The sequence below is a fragment of the Haliotis asinina genome, chromosome 3 (genome assembly GCF_037392515.1).
Source record: "Haliotis asinina isolate JCU_RB_2024 chromosome 3, JCU_Hal_asi_v2, whole genome shotgun sequence".
Taxonomy (NCBI): domain Eukaryota; kingdom Metazoa; phylum Mollusca; class Gastropoda; order Lepetellida; family Haliotidae; genus Haliotis; species Haliotis asinina.
This window is the reverse complement of record NC_090282.1, coordinates 3,544,184-3,566,269: the sequence shown is the minus strand read 5'-3', so window position 1 is coordinate 3,566,269 and position 22,086 is coordinate 3,544,184. Positions and strand designations below refer to the sequence as shown.

Below are 22,086 nucleotides of genomic sequence, written 5' to 3'. Positions count from 1 at the left end.
AGATGTGTACAATACATAGTACCTGCATTACAAGGTACAGTAGTTGTTGTTATGTTGAGTTCTTAGAGTGAGTGGGGATAGTTGAGCAATATCATGGCGGGGGACACCAGAAATGGGCTTCACACATTGTAACCGTGTGGGGAATCGAACCCTTGTCTTCGGCGTGACGAATGAACGCTTGAAGTACTTGAGCCACTAGACTCCCGTTTGTCACCGCCCCGTTGAAAAGGCACTTAGGTGTATGTGAGAGATGTTATTTTGAATATTATCTAACATGATGTGCCTAAAGGATAGACAACAGATATAAACAGTAATATGACACAGACAACAGGTACATACAGTAATATAACACGGACAACAGTTATAAACAGGAACATAACATAGACAACAGCTATATAGAGTAATATCTGTAACATCGCAATCAAGGATAACAGTACTTAATGTAAAAATGAAAGAAGCTATTTTGCGGGGCTATATCCTGAATTTGTGACACCCACTAGAATCCCACTTTTTCACTTTTCATAATTATAGTTTAATGCTTAAAGGTTTTGACTCTTAACTGAAGATGGTATAATACGACTTTCATTTTTCCATTGGAGGGTGTTTCAGTTTCCGACTGTACCAAAGTCTGTACACTCAAGCAGGGCAACTCTCTACCCGTCCTGTATCATTAGTGACGCTCTGTACAAGAGATATGTACACCCTTCCTACCTTATACAGCAGACAAAATATAATCTACAGTGAGCATGTTCTCTTTTAGCGGGTCGAATTTCGGCCACGCAGAGACTTGAAATGGTTATTTCTACATTATGTTGCACATGGTGTATGGTTAACGGGTTATTTCCCTCACATCGTGTGCTAGGGTTATAATGAATTATGTTGCACATGGTGTATGGTTAACGGATTATTTCCCTCACATCGTGTGCTAGGGTTATAATGAATTATGTTGCACATGGTGTATGGTTAACGGGTTATTTCCCTCACATCGTGTGCTAGGGTTATAATGAATTATGTTGCACGTGGTGCAGGGATTATTGGTTACTTCACACCGTGTACTATGTTTAATGTGCATTCTGCATGGCGTTATAAGGTTAACGTGTGTTTCCATTCACATTGTGTTCTGGCACTTCTTGAATAGAACAGTGGATAGCACCGCTCTAGGACTAAGCTGAATACTAAGGTCCTGGCTATATAGAAGGTCTATCACTGTACCAAGCAGCATGGAAATAATCAAGAAATTATTTATATGAACTAATTGACATTGGTTCATATTTTTTTGTGCAAGTCTTTATCTAGTCCTCTGTCGTCTCTAATGCACACTTTGTACATGTACTTATAGAAATGGATATGGGATCACATGGAAGTACAAGCGGCCCTTTAGTCTTTTCCAGGCTCCTTCACAAGGCATACATTGCACTGTGGGTGAAATTCTGGACATAAACAATGAGACACTTGTACTTTCATGTGTTCTCTATCCCTTATCCGTTTCTATGAGCATAAAATGGCCTACCTATATTTGTCGTTCTGTCGTGCATGACAATTTGAGGAATGCCAAAATCGATGTCCCCAAATGTACGATTTTCTTTTTTTCATTATTGCTGATGAGAACCACCGTGACTAAATTACCCCAGGGAATTATTAAGCGTCTAGGCTGACACCTAAGGTTGTTTTGTCTTTTGTTTTTTCATGTGATGTGTAATTGATGTGTCACCTGACTACCTATGTTTGAGCACCCTGGTGGACTGAGTCACAAGGATCGTGTGATCAATGAAGCCAAGTGTTGAGAGGAACTTCCGAGCGATGATTCAAGCGGCTGACTGCAGCTGGCAGTTGTAGTTTTAACCAGGTTAAATTTAGAACCCATTATCAACTACATCAGTTCCGGAAGTTCGTCGGCTACGTCTTACTAGAGTCACGTGATATCGACGGTGGAACTATTTTGGGTCAGAAAACGCCGAGGAGTCTTCGCGTGAACTTCGAGTGAGCAACACGGCAACCAGCACCGGTGAGTCCTCACTGATACTAATCAAACAACTTTCAAAAGTTTAATTTCAAAAGTTCCAAATGTCAGCGCACTTACCCATGTATGAGTATTTCCTTTAGCAGCTGCAACACTTCAGGAATGTAATTAACACCTAGTTCCGCGCGTCACCCGCCAAAGCGTGCGGAACAAAGAGCGACGGGCAGAAAGGCCGATGGAAGATGTACATATTGTTTACGTTGTAGTAAACGGCATCTCACAATATCACTACACTCGTTCATGCTTCACGGTGATTGTCGGATCTGCATAGATTGTTAAAAAAGTTCACGGTCGTGATTGTGTACACGAGAAGACACGCATATTGAAATAGTGATGTGTCGGAAATACGATAATGCTTGTAACATTAGAATTATGTGTACTTCAAGAACAGACGCGTTTGGCCTTCACTGAATTTGAGCGGGGTGGGGTTGCTGGGTAGGGGCGGGGACATATTTAGTTATATTTTATCGATTTCTTAAATACTATTTAGAATCTGGAAAAGTGTTGAGATGCAGTTACTTACTTTGAAGTCAGTATTCTAATGTTCAGTTGAATTAATGTAACTGCACGCAGCTTAAAAAAAATAGGATTTTTTGTTTAAGAACAGTAGCTGCATGTCAATGGTTTTCAAGCTGGATATGTTGCTTAACGGGACGGGGGCTGTCTGTTAAGTAAAAACTGTCAACTCTCGTCCAAGCCGGCGGAGCTTCCCGTGGAATGTGCACACAGACAGTTGGCGTATACCCAGCGCCAAGTGCATGTACAACAGTGAAAACCGCTCGAGTCCTTTGAAGGATCCCCACTACCACCAAACAGGGCACACTGTGTGCAGTACAAACAAATCGACAACAAATTTCCTTAAAGCCCTAGCTCGCCCGACACGAATTTCTTTGCTGTTTGTTTATTTGGTCAATGTTGTCTTGTATCTTTTCTTGTCCAACTCCGATCGAAACAACATCCTTCGGTCCGGACACTCTCTTTGACGTGATCAATATCTACACAAACACACACAGAGAGAGAGAGAGAGAGAGAGACAGACAGACAGACAGAGAGAGAGAGAGAGAGAGTTCTTGTCAGTGTAATTTAGTGATCCATTTGCTCAATTTCCATTGTTTTGATGCCTTGTAAGCTTAGAATCTCAGGCGCTGACAGTTTATACAAAAAATCATTCAGTGACATTTTGACTTAGAAAACATGCAAGCATCTAAATATAATTTGTGGTATCACACGATAGAGTTCACATTTTGGTTCACATATGGTTCATATTTGTTGCAACCTAACATTTCATTATTTCGTAATTGCTTTAAAGTTCTTAAATGATATAAATATGTCAAAATGAAAGCTATAGTAAGGAAATGAGTCTCCTGTGACGAAGATGTGCCGTGTATTAACGCGGGGTATTGAACAATTATAGCCAGGAATTGGTAACAGTACCAGAATAGCCCAGTAATGTCGTAGGTCCATCACTCACAGAACGATACGATGTTACTGATTGAATCATAGACACTTTGACTACAAATCTTTCTTTCTGACGTGTTCATTGCTAAGATTACCCATTTATTTGTTCAAATGTCACTGTTTTTCAAAAGTTCGCCTTGGCCCCGAAATCGTGTAAAGTGCGCTTTTCCTTGAGACATATCCCATGACTTCCGTTGACAAGAATCTCTGCCCTATATGAGCTGGAATCAGCAAAATGACACATGATAGTGAACATGATTAACCGGATTTCCCTCAGTTCAGCGGAATCTCAGCGTGACAGGTAAACCAGACAGTTTCACTAATAGATATTGTTACAAGTGTGTATTTTCTGTATATTTTGTTATTAATTAAGTAATACTTATTATTGGGTCACAACGTTTAGTGTTTGGAATAATAACTATGATGGGTCACATTTCGTATGATAGATGGTCAGCATTTTTAAGATTTTAGTAGCCGGTTGTTCGGAAATTATCTGCCCTTGAATTTCTGTTTGTTACTTCCGGGAGACTGCTAGAGATTTCTACACTGTTGGCGATGGTCGTATGTGCCCGAACTTTCGGAAAATGACTGAATATATGTATAAGTATATAACGGCTAGTTGCCATGTTGAGACGGGGATATACATTCGCATCACTGGAGTAGCATCGTAAATGATGCCAACGTTTTATCTACATTAACCGCTGTGTTACATTCTGCATAACTGTTTCTCTTTTGTCGTTGTTCTGTTTTGCTGGTTCACAGGGGGTTTCTTACATCATTTGTCACGGCAAATTCTTAACCGTAACAATATCCCCAAGAACCACCCACGTGCTACCCATAGAACTACCCGTTTGTGTCACTACTCATGTCTTCATCCAAGAACTACCCCGAACCAACCACGTGAATTTTACAGAAATATATGTTATAAGGACCGTTTATACATAGGGGTAAAGGATCATAAAACAATTTCCTAGAGCAGGGGCAAGACTTGTCAAAACATCTTTGACTTGAGTTGGACTCCTTGAAATATTCTCTAGGATCTGAGAGAAAGACAGCAGGTGAAAGTGTCTGGGCATGCATGAGACTTGGACGTCGAGTATCAAACAGCATATTCTCTAAACTGTTTAACTTTCTTAACAAGGCTGAATCCCTCATTCTAAGCACATCTCCTGCAACAGGTGACTGCAGTTATGCGTATCTCTACACATCAACTATCAACCGCCTCTCAGCATTTTACAGCATATCAAACTTGTACCGGACAGGTTTCTCCACAGCCGTCACATGTAGCGTTAATGAGATGGTATTTCCTGCTTAGTGCACTCGGTTAAATGTAGAGCATGGCAGCTATTGATCATATCCCCACATACATACACACGAATCTTTGCCTCTTCCGACTTTAGGCATGTATACGTTGAATGTGGCGAGCAAATGTGAGGTTCCATCATGCAATCAGGTTTTCGATGTGGCAACTGTTGAGCGCAGGCTGGTTCTTTTTCCTTCAGGGTATCTGTCAGTGATAAAGAAACGCACGTGTTTCTACCCTGAAATATCTACTGGTGCACCTCAAAGTCCAGAGGCGCCTTGGCACCAATGACCATGTATGTCACGCTGCGGGCGATGTGAGGCGACCGCCGTCCAGATGATGCAATGTGGATGGTTGCAACCGTGAGTTACGTCAATCAAATAGGCAAGGCTGGGGTTGATTAACTTAGGGGTCACGTGGGATGTTAATTGCTTCAAACTGAGAAGCAGGATGGAGGTATTAAACATTTGCTGAGAAAATTTGTATTACGTTCGTGGATTAATTTCGGAGACTGAACTCGCATCACAATGATGTCCGCGTGTTAATCACGCTGTGAAGACGTGGAAGTCTTTGATCATGTGGAGTCTGATATACCAGCTGAGACTTAGAGATGGAATACGATGGTAATAGTCCAAGGTGATATAAGACCAGTAAAGGGTAATATAATACATATAGATTACAGCTATATGATACATGTAAGATAACTCACATGAACTCTGAAAACTATCCATTTTCAGGCTTCATAATACACACATATGTAAACATATTGTAATGATTTCAACAAACCAGCGCCGTGGCTTGACCTTGAACGCACTGACCTGTAACACTAACTTTTGGGTAATGAGCTTGTAACGACTCGGATGGTTTGGAGTTGATGTTTTTCAGTCGACTGAAGTCATTTTTGTATGTGAACACCAGCTTGAAGGAAGGAAAGGTGTTAACGCTGGGGGTTGGTGATTAGGTTTCCTGGCGGCATGTGACCTTGGATCCATCAATAAGGAGACAAATGGGAACGACCAGGGCACAGGGCCTTCAGTTTCGAAACTCCCGTAGGTCCTCACCGGCTCACCAACATGTCACCCACAGAGAAACTGTCACACACTCACTCTCTCTCTCACACACACACACACGCACGCTCGCTGCATCCTAAACACAAGTGATGGTCATTATCTGAGTGTCTAGTCTGTGTGACGCAATCCGCCTCTTTATGAATAGTCTGTCTTTCAGACCCTAAAGCAAATATATCCGAAAAAGCCAACGCACGTCTAGAAAATGTGACAAGTGAAAATTTGGCAAGTCTAGATTTCCAGCGTTTCAGCTGTATTAGGGCTCTCTTTTATTACATTTTATTTTATTTGCTATGAGCTTTCTGTAAAATATGTTCATTTCAGAGAGTTTGTTTAACACAAATAAACACTGTCGTCCGAAAACACGTGACTTGACGGTAATCACGTGGCATACTGACGTTCTGATGTTGCATTATGTGAGGAGAGTTGTTGTCAGCATCTGCTTCTGTGAATGGTTGATATATGTATCTGAAAAGAAACTGATATCAGATGTGGTCGTACTGCGGGTGACTGTGGTTAGTCTTCGAGTATGTAGTCGTCGACGTCACCATCATCACAGCAGTTAGTGACGAATTACTTACTTCAGAGACAAGGTGCTCGTTATGGAGAGATTTAGACAGCCGACAGGGAGCCGTTCTCTCATATTAACCTAATCTGGGGGTAATCTATAACATTCTTTGGCTTCATGAAACAGTAGTAGAGTAGAGCTTCCACCATCTGTAATGGACAAGGCACGAGCAGAATAGAACGTAGACATGGGCATGTCTTATTATAAATCTTTGTTTAAAAAATGAAAATACATTTTCCATGAAAAAACGAACTTGATGATGAGTCGTCAAAAGGGGTCCATTCCGACATAAAATGTTAAACAAGAAAAGAACGTCTGTGATTCCAGTTGGACATATACGATCAATTATAACTCTTCCTTTCCCCGCCCCGTCACTTCCCACGTCAAAAACAACTGAACAAAACAAAAAGTGAACCTACTCGAACCTATATCCGTGACAATCTGCGCCGTCTGGATACAGACGAGACTAAACGAGAGTTACAAAGTCCAGTAGACAGTAACACCGCCCACTGCATGGCGGATGCATCTCCGTGACAGTCGGAGAGGAGTAGTCAGTTTTATGTCTTCATATCCTTTTTCGATGTTATTGTAGTCCTAATGTTGGAGGGAAGAAGATGGTAGATATGTTATAAGTGACTCGTACATGCGGTGTATTACTGGCTTCTTTCTCCCCTCAAGACTTAAACCACCCTTAATTTCTTCGTGTCTTCACTGTCTGTGTGTATCGCTGAGCAACAAAATGTAATTTGTACAAGGAAAATTGTTGGAATATAAAATCTTTAAACAATTTAGCTTTCAAAGATAGTGTATTCGAATTCCAATTCCTTTAAGATTAACACACCATCTGGAGTTACTTCGTCTGAGGGAACTATTTACTGTAATGATGCGCCACGAAAAACGTAATTGTCGAGAACATCACATTCGTCCTTTAAAAATAAACATGGTGCATGTGGCAACACTTGGTTACACTTGCCTCAATGTAAATCTTAAAATGTTACAAATGGCTGGGGAGTGCACGTGTTTCGTGCAAACAGGGTGTCCTTTTGATACAAAGGAGGCTTCTGTTGGAGTCCCCTTTCCATGTGTCTGGTATCCTCAGATATAAGGGGTTGATGTTGGTGATGTTGTTGATACTGTTTGTTGTCTATGTTATGGTTCATGTCTTTGTATACCGGGGCGTTTGATCTAAGCGCCTGAAAGCCGCTAATTGTTTCCACTGATTGGTATCTCGGCACAAATATGTGTATATGACATCAAACGATGTTCAACCAAATATAACCTGTTTTGATAGGTCTGTCGGGGGAGAATATGAATGAAATGCCTTGACTACGGGTAGCGGTAGCCAAGTGGTTAAAGCGTTCGTTTGTCATGCCGAAAACCCGGATTCGATTCTCCACATGGGTTCAGTGTGTGAGTCCCGTTTCTGGTGTCTCCCACATTGATATTGCTGGAACATTGCTAAAAGCGGCCCAAAACTACACTCACTCACTTTGTATACGGATCGTAGTACATACAAACACCAACTAATGTCATGAGATGACAGATGCGATTTTATCTCCGTTTTGGCAGTGGCACCCCCAGAATTATGATTATCTTAAATTACATATAATTAACGTTTCATGTTGCATTTGGTGTAGGTGTACAATGGGAAATTTTATATCGTATGTGTTCCAGGTAGTCACTAACACAGCGTTAGGGAGGACCACGAGTTCTCCGTGGACTAAGTTTGTAGAGTCTGCAACACTGTTTGTGGGAAAATCTACGAAACAAGCTTGTATTGTTTACACCGGATGGGTGTGCGAAGGGATTACCAATGTTTGGACATATAAAACAAAGCTGCAGCAGTGGGCGCAGTGAACACAGACCACAGAATTATTGACATAAACCCGGCGGCCAACTGGGATGCGCTCTTTGTCCTTTTCCAATAATTATGTGGCTCCAAGAATCATACTTTGTAGGGTGACGTGATATACTACTCACATCAACATAAATGTAAACTTGACAGAAATATTTTATTGATGACTCAAATTGTTCAACAAGTCCAAAAGTTTGGCAAAATTTGTCCTAAAAAATCACAACCATTTTTCTTACGACCTCTGCTTTGTGTATCCCTTTTACCACTGGCAATACCATAGAAGCATGGAAAAGTAAAAGTGCTCAACAGCAACAGAAATAGGTTGGACTGTCTTCCGACTACATACTAGTATTTTGTAGGTTAATACCATTTCTACAGCATGACCACGTCACCTAAACAATGGGCACTGCGAGCAAGGTGTGTCCGATGTAAAGAAGCACCAGGCTGCTGCTAGTCTTTGCCAAGCACTAGCCCACTGGACAAATACCATCGACCGCTTGCCTGTGCTATGGATTAGCCCACTGAAAACACCCTAGCTACCGCTTGTCTCCACCGTGCACTTGGCCGCTGTGCGTCTAACAACCACACATATAGGAAGTTTGTGGGCCGATAAGACAAACGACATGTGCGGGAAATAAATTGCATTCACGATGTTATGATCATTCTTGGATCCGAGCAAAAAGAAATGTTTCCGACTTGCCAAATTGTGCACTAAAACGGCCCGGTTGACAGCCCAGGTCGTTGTGCTAGGGAAGTGTACATCTGTCCTCATCTCTCACTAGCAGATTAAACCAATCACATCACAGCAGGAGAAGAACTTGCTGGCTCATCTGTAATCTGACACATTTATTTAGAGGAGATGTGTGTTTCATACACGAATGATATTGCCTTTGTTAAGGAGAGTCTATGCTTTCAGTAGGCCCCTTATGCCTCAACAGACAGTAATTAACATCTCACTCCCCGTGGAGAGATCATACTCTTTAAGGTGTTCTGTTTCTCTGATCAGAGATGACCATTGCATACTCTCATAAGATAATAATGGTGGTGATAGTGCTTCATGTTAGTCAGGACTGCCATGCTGGTACCATACGATATCTGACAGTTATTCAGCGGTGATTGTACACGGTATCTGACAGTAGGTCAGCGGTGATTGTACACGGTATCTGACAGTAGGTCAGCGGTAATTGTACAGGGTGTCTGACTGCAATTCAGAGGTGATTGTACAGGGTCTGTGACTGTAATTCAGTGGTGATTGTACAGGGTTTCCGACTGTAATTCAGCGGTGATTGTACACGGTTTCTGACTGTAATTCGGCGATGATTGTACAGGATATCTGACTGCAATTCAGCGGTGATTGTACAGGATATCTGACTGCAATTCAGCGGTGATTGTACAGGGTCTGTGACTGTAATTCAGCGGTGATTGTACAGGGTCTCTGACTGTAATTCAGCAGTGATTGTACAGGATCTCTGACTGTAATTCGGCGATGATTGTACAGGGTCTCTGATTGTAATTCAGTGGTGATTATACAGGATCTCTTACTGTAATTGACCGGTGATTGTACAGGGTGCCTGGCTGTAAGTCAGCGGTGATTGTACAGGGTATCTGACTGCAATTCAGTGGTGATTGTACAGAGCCTGTGACTGTAATTCAGTGGTGATTGTACAGAGTCTGTGACTGTATTTCAGTGGTGATTGTACAGGGTTTCTGACTGGAATTCGGCGATGATTGTACAGGATCTCTGACTGTAATTCAGTGGTGATTGTACAGGGTGTCTGACTGTAATTCTGACGGTGATTGTACAGGGTATCACACAGTAGGTCAGCGGTGATTGTACATGATCTCTGACTGTAATTCTGACGGTGATTGTACAGGGTCTCTGACTGTAATTCAGTGGTGATTGTACAGGGTATCTGACTAATTCATCTGTGATTGTACATGGTCTCTTACTGTAATTCAGTGGTAATTCTGACGGTTTATATACTCTGTACCTGACAACCATTCAGCGGTGATTGTACATCATATAATGCATCTCCTTGATGTACAGGCGTGCTCAAGAAAATTAACTTAAATTATCTAACTTTGCACATTCCTGGCTGAGATGTTTACGCTGCCTTGTACCAGTTTGCTTGTAAGTACCGACACAGGCGTGCAGACAAACCCCGATCGGGTTTCGTAAAGAATGCGGAAGAGGTACGATACCGCGAGCAACGTGGAGAATTCGGATCATTCAAGCTAGCAGCCAGCCCCGAGACCAACAGAAGGTGTCGAGTCTGCTTATAACGTTAACACAGTCGGCAGTCAGCTCGACAATTTCAGTTGGGGATCCAGCTCTACACTAATACTTCACTCCTGTACCAGGGATCAACAGCGTGTTATTAATAGATGGCTGGGAATCTCACATAGATATATTACATATAACAGCTTGAATGAAGGTGAAGGTATTTTCAGTTATTCCCAATGAGCATTCATGTTAACCTCGTGCTGACTCTGATTAATACACGGAACAGTCACAGATCTCCGTCTTTTGGAGTTCCTTCTGTGATACGAACATATCTCTAGCGAGTGACGGCCTGTGTGTCGCACATGTAGACGTCGTATATAGGCATTGTGGGCTGTGGATTTCATTTTCACCCCTCAACATATTTCAGAGTACATTAGACAGTTCCTCTGTGATAGACATATTTGGAGCCAGGAAACCAAACTTCTGCCAATCATGTAGATGAACATTCATCTTGTGTCACAGTTGTGCGACTCATTACTGTTTAACCGTACATGTGTATACGACCTTAGTAATTACAAAATGTCTACTGTCAAAACGCATTTGTGCATACATTCATCATCGCTCGATGTGGACACATAAACTGATAAATTAAGTCATTAACACCTCGGCCATCAATAACATTCGTGTACTACCCACATGTGGGAGTGGGGAGGGGAGCATCCCAAGGTCATCCACCAGACATCAATCATCTCGTGGGGGTCGGATCAAACATGCTTGGTATGGTTCTTACTTTATTTATACGTTTAAACACATGATATATGTATGAATACATACATTGGTACGCGCCCCAGAAAGCGACGTTCAATCAACTCTAATATGATGTATAAACACGTTGTGATATGAGACCAATTCCTAATGGGTCATGGGTCACCACTAGTTCAAATATAAGCGCTATATGTAGTACACGAATTGCCAGTAGTGTCAAGGCATCATAGTGGGCGCACTGTCTGGTCCAGATCTTGCCTTAGTACATACTCCTGCTGTAGGTAAATGTTGTCAGATGTGTTGGGGGCATTTCCATATCCACAGGCTGTATGTATAATGTTCATAAGTATAGGCGCTGTCGGTCCAGTACAGAAATATGCTATGACTGTTTTCACGGTTGCTTCCCTTTGCCGTTCTAGGATCAGAAATACGTTAGTGTAATATTCCTCGTGCTGGTCAAAGAGACCAGCATCGCATTGGAGCTGTTATATTTTATAACGTTTGGTAAACCCTACATGCTCACCTACCTTCCTAACAATGCTTATTGTATTGTTCATGTTTTACTGTTTTCTAGGTGTGAGTGACTGACAAGCTTGATGATGCGACCGTGGTTGTTAGCCCTGTTCCTCATGATTGTAGGAGGGGCCTACTTGGTGCGCGCGCAGGAGGAGGTACAACCGGAAGCCTCCTCCACTGCCGAACCAGAAGCAGCAAACAATGCCAGTAAGTGGACACTGCACGTCTCTGTCAGTACAAGGTGGCACTCAATCCATGTCAAAATTTTAACATTCTCTTAGTCAGGCGCGCTGATAGCATTTTAATGGCCAAGCATCTGAAATTGTGTATATGTAATAGGTCGTTTCTTACTGAAGCAATGCAAAAGAGTTGCATTTAGTTCAACTACCCCTTCTAGACCCGTGGCGTTGCTTGGGCGTTTCAGGTGTTTCTGTCCTTCCACATGTGGTTGTCTCTTGGTCAACACCATACTCATGGCTGATGGTTTCGCAAGCTTTCCACTCGCATGAACGTGAATGTTGAGGTGTCTGTGTGATACTGCTCAATGAAGTTCCCTCTCTCTCGCACTTTACAACCCATTCTGTTTTGTTTCTCCTATTCAAATGGTTGATACGGAGACGAAGCAAGTCAAAGTCAACACAGCTTCTAATTTGCTTCAGGGTATTGTGCTTTTGACGCCAGTTTGAAGAACTTTTAGAAGTAGGTTTAACGCAGAGAAGTTTCCATCTGTGTGGTACATGCATCACGGTACCGACAGTCATTTGAAAATGTATTACTAACCAATTCATATCCACTTTATCATGCACTGCCGTTTCTTTGTACGGAAAGAGCTGTGGCGAATCGATATTATACGGATGCTTCATTGCCTTCGTGCATCAATCAGAAGTTTGCTATTGAATGAGTGAATTCAGTTGATGATAGCACCGACTTCTTTGTGATACGTTTTTGTACGTCAGTGTGAGTATGTCACAGTATGAAATGAATACAAGAACCAACTTATAAAAAGGCATCTTATGTTATGCCGTAAGCGGCGAATAATGCTCTGCACTCATCATTATGGAATAATTTGTTGTAGCATCTAGGCATGGATGCAATGAGTCCGCATGTGCCGGTTATACGAGACTGTTCCCGGTGATTCCTTCAGGATCTCACCAATCGGTAACTGATATTTATTGTTGTTATTGCAGCCGAACCCGAACCGGAATCGACGGCTGAGACGGTTGCCGAGACAACGCCGAGCTCCACCACCCAGGCGTGTTTACACATGCTCAGCTTTGTCGTAGTCTTCGTTGTCATGGTGATGGTACAGTAAACTATCTCAGCAGCTACGTCATCGCTTCCAATGTGAAACATATCGTACTGATGTCCTTGCTCATCGAGGGGAGTGACAATTTCGGAACAGTTATGGTGTCATAGGAAGACATCCAAAGATGTCAGAGACGTCACGTGACCTGATCCGACCTTGAACTCAGACCTCAGAGGAATATCATCCATCTCCATCCTGAAGATCATTCAGCCATTCCTTGTGATCACGATATATCCTGTCATGTTGATGTTTTAGCGTATGATCGCACACGTGCCTTTACTTGACGACATCGACAGGCGATAGATATAGGCGTCATTCCTCAAGTGTAAATGTTTACTGTAATCTGTGTTTAACTTATTGTCCATGCGTCGTGTTTCTGTATGTGCTGTCATTGTCCATGTGCTTTGTAGTAGAAGATCCCATCAACCCAAACAGGAACCATGTGTTCAAATGTAAAAATATGTATACATCTTTAGATACTTAATAAATGCAGCTGTTGTGAATTGTTTTCTCTGATTTGTCCCACTTCATCCTGAAGTACATACATACGTATACAGTGTCTTATTTAAGTATACTGCTTTAAACGTACATCCACACACAGTCGTATATGAATGCACTACATTAAATGCACAGTAGCAGAATATGCCCTGAAGTTTATTTATATTTTGCATACTAATATAATTACCTATATAATTACCTAATATAAGCTTGAATTATCAAAAACAAAGATCATGTGCCGAATGACCTCCCCATATGCTGGTATGTTTGACTTACGTCATAGCTGTCACACGTAAGCAAATGTTTTTGGCGTGTAGAAATAAATGTAAAACCACCAAACCTGTGAAAATTACATTTAATACTGAATAATAGAGATGAAATTATAACTTGTCATGAATAAAATACGGAGGGAAAATAATACCGTATTGCAGACAATACTGCTTGTCCTCAGCGTGTACCTGTCCGCAAGAAATGATAATAATAATGATAATGTACATTATTGCGGTAACAGCTGGACATCACAGAGTACATATATCACAATGTTGTTGTCAGGGAGACATGGTAGGTGTGACAGTGTGGCCGGCCATGTCCCAGTATGTCCCATATATACACAACCGTACAGCCAGTACACATGAACCAGGAATAGTCCGGCACATAGACCCTGAAAAATATATTCAATACAGCCACACATAATATGTGACAAGTCCAGATTACCACAGTGTCTGAAATAATAAAGAGCTTATGGACTCCTTTATATTATATTTTTGTAAAGCATGTTCTTTTCGGATGTGAGAAATCTCCAACCAGGACCTACGTACCTACGTCAGTATGTACAGCACAGTGTGTACGGCCATATATCTGAGGCCCCTCTGGACCAATTTAATCCTAATACATTTCTGATACTGTGCTGACCGGGTGTCGTACCGGCAAGGCTAAAATCTATTTTTCAGAAGTCCCAGGAAGGCTAAAATGTAAATTTCGGTTTTCCCGGGAGAGCTGATTAGTGGAGTATCGGGAAACATAAACCATGTCGACATTAGAGAGATTTCATTTCAAAACATTATTATTATCTTCTTCGCTTGTTTTGAAAAACATTGGAGGAAGCTTCATGACTAAAGAGATCGATTTTCATAAAAAGTAAATGTATTTAATAAGAAATAAAAAAGGAAAACATTGGAGGAAGATCAATACAAGCTATTACATCAGTTCGAGGAAGAAGGTCGAGGAGGAAGTTAAAACAGTTGCAAGGCAACTGGTGCGACCTTCCTCAGGAAAAGGCGTTATAAGAACATTGATTCCCGACTCCAAACACTGATGAACAATATTGTAAACATCATCGGTTACATCGCCTACACAGGACACGTGTCCGAACTTCTTAAACTCAATGACAGTGAATGTGATACCACGGATAATGACGACGTGTAAATAACTTTATTTATATCATTATATTCATCAATGAAATGTTTATTTATTTGTGTCGGGTTTTTTTTATTTTTAAACAAATAAGTACATATAATCTCTTTACTTGCCATTTTCATATGTGCCCAAATTAAAGAGCATCCACGTTAATCGGTTTGGGTTTTTTTGTTTTTGGGGTTTTTTTGTTTTGTTTTTTTTGGGGGGGGGGGTTCTTCTTTTTTCCCCTTTTTTTTTGTAATTTGTCAGAACCACAGTACGTTAAGACGAGTCTTATACCATCTTCAACTTCCAACATCAGGTCATGTTACTCATGGCTCGCGTCATAGTCAGTAATTATATATTATGTGTTTTAGAAAACAATTCGAAACAAAATGGAAGGAACCTTACCACCAGTTCAATATATCCGAAGTTTCAAGATAAAGGAAGGACGACGTCAGTTTGTTGCTTATGAGCATATGCGTGTGTGTTTAGTGTTTCGGAGTATGTGATCACACCTTGATCAAGTGAACACTAAATGCCATAAACGACTGGCCGCATATACAGGTCAATACTGCGTGCTACAGATGTTTGTTGATAGTCTTTTTGCCAACTTCGTAACGATGGAACTGAAAAAATATAGTCCAAGTATCAATATAGTCCAATCCAAGTACAAAACCGTTGGTGCAGTTGCTGGTCTGTGTAAAGAATGCAGCACTGATTGTGAGAGACCGGTGACGGGACGATATCGCTGTGCCTTCAGTCGTAATCCCTGGGTTCGCAGGAGTCGGGGATCAGGAGGGCACCTGCGATGAGGATGAGCAGGTAGCCGAGGACGGTGAGGCCCATGGAGAAGGAGACCACGTACGGGAAGGGAACATAGGCGAGGCACAGGCACATTCCTATGAAGATTATAATACCTAAAAGAACAAAAGTATTCATCATCATCATCACCATCATCGTCGTCGTCGTCATCGTTGTCGTCGTCGTCGTCGTCGTCACTACTAGTCATTGTTACCTTTAACAATCATTTAAAGCAACAAACCACCGTAAGGAGGGACGTATTGAGGGTAGGTGTGATTCCACTTTGACGAGGGAATTGAAGGGGTGGCTTCATAGCACGTAGGGCATTGGAGAGGACCGGTGTCAGACCACCATAAGGAGAGTACTACGCCTGGTGTAGTATGGAGAGCTTTACATAGGGATGGTGTCACACCACCGTAAGGAGGCATCACGGAGGAGCGGCATCATACCACCGTACGGAGGGCATTAAGGTGTGGCAGTATAAGACCACCATAAGGAAAGCATTAGGGAGGGGCTGTGTCATAATTAGGGCTAAAGTATATATAATACCGCATGTCTACCTCTCACACAATAGGTACATTGGAGAATACGGGCACTGAAAGATACACTAACGTATTAACAGGGACAAGACTATGGCAAACGCTTTAGATGAACTGCGAGGTAAAGATTAACTGATTCGTTAGTTAAGTAAATGAATATGTGTATGCAACAGATGTTGTACTCTTGTAACCAGAAACGTTAATACTGTAAAGCTTCTCGTTGTGTTCCTGTATTACCTGCCAGGAAACAGAGGACCATGGCTGTCCTCACGATTGTTGTCGTCTTCATGGAGTCGATGAACACGTAGATGCCGACAAAGAAGACGAGGAAGACAGCGAGGATGAGGCCGATAGTCTCCATGATCCTCATCACGTTGAATAACGCTGAAACAGTACAAGTAGAATGATAAAGATTTGCTTGTATAGTGTTTTGGTTCATCGGGCGACGACCAGGGGAAATGGGGTACATGATTGTTGGAGGAGGCGACCAAACTTGATGTAAGCCATCATATCATATGTCTGTACATTGATTCCCTTGGTAATCACTAGATTGTCTGGTCATGAACAGGCCGTCACCATGCATCTTAAATATTGAGTTCGGCGTTAAATAACAAACAAACAGTGTGTGAATCTTGTATTAGCCTTTTGATATTACGGGAATGCAGTTATAATCGGATGAAACTCACTTACTTCCAGTCCCCTAATAGAGCAAAGGTACAGCTCATTTCGTATTTGGTATTTACCATGCATCACTTCAGGCGTTCCTCCCATATCAAGATGGCGAACAATGACAGAAAGGGTGTTAAAAGTGACGTTCGACTCATTCATTCACTTGCTCACTCGGGTCTGAGGCTTACGTCACAGTGGCATGTAATCATTAAGACACCAATCACCCCTCGTTAACTTCAATAAGGCTATACATACAGCTCAACAACATTTGTTTCGCTGTAAAGTTTCAGACATACCCCAATGTCTGGCAGTGAAAATGGCACGAACCAGAAGCACGTGACCGCGGACAGTTCATGTAGAAGGTGATGTTTTAGTTCACAAGTCAATCATGGAACCAAACTATCAATGGAAGTTTGTGAAGCACATTAATTCATCAAGGAGCAGACAGTATTGACAATAGACTTTTTCAAAGTGACCAAACGCTGCAGGTTTCCAATAGCAAACATATGGCGTTGGTTGTCGACGTCTCTCAGTAGGCCCGCATGCTCCGACCCAGGTTAGCTATCACTGAACGATGGCATGTAGAAATTGGTTACCAAGCTGACACGGGTACCGGTTGCAAAGGGCTGTGATGTATGAGTACATGTCTACACTGTGCTAAAGCATTTGTTCTTATGACGTCCACGTGCTAACATGCATCTTACTGCACGTTAATGGAACCGAATGCTGTGTATAGAACGTCATCACTAGGATAGTTGTGTTTCCTCATGAATCCAAGTGCGATCTCGACTTTTGTGTCGATCGAGTTTGGAGACGTCATGGTGAGCTTCTTATGGACGTTAACGTCGTGTCGGTCACGGTCCATCAATAACTGCTCCCTACGATAAATATGTCCACGACAGGCACAAGTCCATAGTGTCAACACTACATCACTGATCCACCCGTTCTTATCTTGTCAGACGATTAATGTTTGTACGCATTGTGCCAGGATTGTGACCCAGTTGCTCCAACAACAAACTATGGCTATTCTCGGTTCTGACCTTTCACTCCACTGAACAGGTGTTGAACGTCAGTAGCAAATGCTTATACCACCATTAAAATGTATCCCCCATTGTGAATGAATTCGGTGGAGCTCTCACTAGTGTGTTCAACAATATGAGTCAGGATGACATTGGTCAGATCAGACTGATCAGAGGCATATCTCCAAGAATTCATGTATGTCCAGGTACAGAGATGATTTGCGCATTGGCTGTGTCCAAGAGCGTGCGTCGTGGTTTGCTCTCGGGTGGTAATTTAGGATGGTGGACAAAATACAGGGAAGACAAGAGTCACTGGTAGAGATGAAGACAGCAGCAGTCATGGTTTATTATTGTTTGGTTGAATTATGGTCGAAGTGGTATGCACAGTGGTAAACATGTGACAGAACGCACATCGGGACTGAGTGGCCAATGATCCCAATGTGGAGACCAGCTCTGTCACTTACCCATATGCACAAGTCCACGGTCACTGGCCCATGCACATGTTAGGGAGGTGTTAATTGACATGTATTGATAGCGTTTGAGAATTAAGGGTCCTGTTTTATGATAAAAGGGGATACACCGAATGTTTGCTGAATACATTACATAGACAAATGGGATAGAAGTTCGGTGCACTTTGGACATATATTGAAACAAATAAATAGCTTGAATAATGAAGTTTTAAACAAACTTGTTGAAATGATTTAGTCAGTGACAGCTGCATAAATGCAAACTCTTATCTCTTTCGCGACATCAACTGTTATAACCTATTAGATCTCCAGCAAAGATAATCGTGTGATTTTAATTCTATGTGTGCTTTGAGCATTTAATCTGAATGGAAATCGCGTGGTACAAATGGACTACAATTATAATAATAATATCATTTCCATTTTCCAATACCACAAGGATGGGAAAATATTCTTGATTAATTTCACAACCACCTATTATTCGCTCACGTGTACACGGTTAGTAGACATGTCTAGAGCACCGAAAGACGCCCGTAAGAGCTTCCCAGTAATGACAGTGGTTTCGAACTCTTTCTATAGGTTTTACCTCTCCAAATCCCTTCTCTAGAATTTCATTTAAGCGACAAACGTCATGTTAGCGTCACCTCGAGCAACATATCATATTGCAAATATTGTTCAAAGCGGCGTCACACAAATATATCCAACATCAACACCAGAGAATAACCAGTCTAACATATCCATGGAAACAGATTCAGGGAATGTAACGGTAAAACGTATAGTCGATCAGCTTTTGTAGTTCAAGCTTGGTCCCTGTGTATTCCTCATTAATGACCAAATATGGAATTATGGTCCAATGAACATCAGTGATAACACCAGGTGTCTGCTGAAAGTATAAGCCAGTACTACCATACACTCACACTATTGTCTGACACCGCCTAGCAGCACGCCCACCGTGTCACGGCGACATATAGCACACCACATTATTAGTGATGGACTAGAATCAAATCTGAGACAGCTCATTTGATTTTTAAAGTTTTATGTAAATTTTAAATTACGTATGCCGTGTATAGCTGCAGGTATTCTGCTGTTCATTACATGGAAACGTTGAAGAAATGTGTTCATAGTACAAGACTCCAGCACACTATACCACATCACTATAGATTCACCACATCACACTACAACACAATCCATTCACCACATCACAACACAAGGAGACAATACTGACTGTTGACGTAGGCGTCTGTAACGGAGGCAGTTTGACAGACTGAAGCCTGGCAGGCGGTGATAGTCCACAGTCCCAGGTTGACTTTGGTGGCTCCATCCGAGGACACGTACACTACCCAGCTGGTGGTAGCATACCCTGCAATGTCCAGCACGGCACCGAGGATAAGAACGAAAAAGGCCACTTTTGCCCACCCCGAAGCGTTCGCAAAACCCATGGTGCTCCCTTAAGTTCCAAACACTACAGTGTATCCTCAGATAAATCCAGATGTCACAACCGTGATGTACACTTTCCACGGGTGTGTGTACAGAAAGATGGCCGACGACGGGTGGATATTTCAGTTGGTGATCTGTACTTGCCTCAGCCCGGCGTCGCGGTCCTTGACAGAGTCAATGCAGTAATAACCTACAACGTTCTGACAGCCTCATAACTGTGTGACGGATTTCACAGCTCTCGCTAAGATCAGTGCGTCATCTATATTAAAAGGTAAATAGATCTCTTCTAAACGCCCCTGTCCACACGGTTTTAATAGATCATTTGTATATTCCAGTAGGGTGACCCATTGTGAGTGTTGTTTATCTTCAGCCGATATGAATAGCCGTGAGTCGTCTCACTCTGGGAAACGGAGTACACTAAAGAAAATATCCGAGCTCTGGCCTGCTCCTTTCGTCTCTACTTGGGGCCCATTAATGCGTTGTTTATGTTTTGACACTTGGGCTTGACAACGCGTTCAGGCGAATTAGACGAAAGTTGGAACTCGGGACCTGAAAGGTTAGCGTGATCGTCAAGCAATATCATCTTGTTACTTGGGTTATAAACAGTACTATCGTTCCGCTAACTGGGTTGTTATAGTCAGTATTCCATTGTTACTTGTGTTATAATCAGTATCCTTTAGTTACCTGAATTAAAAACCTTTTAGATCTAGTCGCCTTAAGATGTGTCCCCTTCATGGTTTGTCACCAGAGAAAACCGGCAGACAGTGGTGTTGCTTACTTCTGGACAGTGTCAGGTGTATCTCACATTCGCTGATTTTCTAAACTCGTGTTTTGTAACTATCTGACAAAAATAGTTTATTTCGTGTCATTTGATTTAAACATAACCCTTCGAAAATGAGGGACCCGTGAAGGTCCCGGGGTAGAATAGGCCTTCAGCAACCCATGCTTGCCATAAAAGGCGACTATGCTTGTCGTAAGAGGCGACTAACGGGATCGAGTGGTCAGGCTCGCTGACTTGGTTGACACATGTCATCGGTTCCCAATTGCGCAGATCGATGCTCATGATGTTGATCACTGGATTGTCTGGTCCAGACTCGATTATTTACAGACCGCCGCCATATAGCTGGAATATTGCTGAGTGCGGCGTAAAACTAAACTCACTCACCCACTCGAAAATGAGTTTAGTCGTAATTTCATGGTTTGTTTTCTTTTAGTTTTCTCATATAGATGGCAAACCCAGTAATTGGATTCTTCAAATGCACACTAACACAACGAATGAAATAAAAGAAAAGTTCATTTCTCCCTGTGACGTGACTAGTTGAGGAACATATCACTAGACAACCCCAAGAAGGTTATAGTCGCCGGTACGCCTACTGAGAGCGCTTTGCGAACCCCTTCAACTACTCGCGGAATCATTGAGGAGGTACAAAAGCAATGTGTGCTGAGAGTCACGGAAACCTTTGACGCAATATATCTTTTGTAGGGCACAATAGCACTAAACGCTCAACGCACCGTGGGACGATATTGCTTGATCGAATAATACATGTAATCTAAATATTAGTGCATTGTGAAGCGATGATATCATTAATCATCACGGGCACGTATTTGACGAGATCTGAATCATGCATCAAAGTTTCACCTAGCCCTTTCACCATAAGGCCGACATGGCTTGAAACGTCCGTTATTGCGTGTCCACCCTAGTCCAGTTTCACCTGCCCCTTTCTGTGACGGACTCCCCTATTGGACAGTCATTTGATATTGAGAATGAACGCGAGCGATCAATACAAAGTCAATAAGAAGGTCAATATCTGCGGCTTCACTGAATAATTGTTAATCAGTAAGAAGTAAACATGTTTATATTTGTGGCACTCCTTATATTACCTATTGTGATAGATGTGAACAGTTTTATTACCCCCCACAAACACTCTCTATAATGATTTGGGTGGAAATTGACTGAAAGTCTGGATACTGGAACATGCATACCCAGTTAATTGAATTTTTGATCGGTGTCAACATGTGGATACCGAGAGAACACAGTTACGGGTTTTATCACGGTGTCCTGCAAAACAAGCTGTGACTACAGCCCCCTCTCCTTCCCCAGTTCTACACACCCAACCCACCTTGAGGTCCCCTCCTACCCGTATGTATACCCAACAGCACGTATGTTAACAGAACCCTG

The 22,086-nt window shown here is 42.1% G+C and overlaps 1 protein-coding gene and 1 long non-coding RNA gene across 2 annotated transcripts; one reads left to right on the top strand and one right to left on the bottom strand.

Moving 5' to 3' along the window:
- The first annotated feature begins 1,908 nt into the window (after positions 1 to 1,908).
- Positions 1,909 to 13,585, top strand: LOC137279151 (uncharacterized). The gene is made up of 3 exons (XR_010956674.1): positions 1,909 to 2,005; positions 11,835 to 11,983; positions 12,964 to 13,585. It is a non-coding gene; the product is annotated as an uncharacterized lncRNA (long non-coding RNA).
- Positions 13,586 to 13,920: 335 nt separating this feature from the next.
- LOC137279150 (uncharacterized) lies at positions 13,921 to 20,258 on the bottom strand. Its single transcript, XM_067811627.1, has 3 exons — positions 19,696 to 20,258; positions 16,556 to 16,702; positions 13,921 to 15,895 (listed from the first exon to the last, which is right to left on the bottom strand). The coding sequence occupies exons 1-3, from the start codon at positions 19,907 to 19,909 to the stop codon at positions 15,735 to 15,737; spliced, it is 522 nt and encodes a 173-aa protein (XP_067667728.1). The 5' UTR covers positions 19,910 to 20,258; the 3' UTR covers positions 13,921 to 15,734.
- Positions 20,259 to 22,086: the final 1,828 nt, after the last annotated feature.

Bases quoted from the DNA above. Each gene is read 5' to 3' on its own strand.
- LOC137279150 (XM_067811627.1), bottom strand. From the start codon at position 19,909: ATGGGTTTTGCGAACGCTTCGGGGTGGGCAAAAGTGGCCTTTTTCGTT. The intron at 16,703-19,695 runs GTCAGTATTGTC...GTACTGTTTCAG, and splicing joins TACAGACGCCTACGTCAACA to CGTTATTCAACGTGATGAGG. The intron at 15,896-16,555 runs GTAATACAGGAA...TTGTTCTTTTAG, and splicing joins GGTCCTCTGTTTCCTGGCAG to GTATTATAATCTTCATAGGA.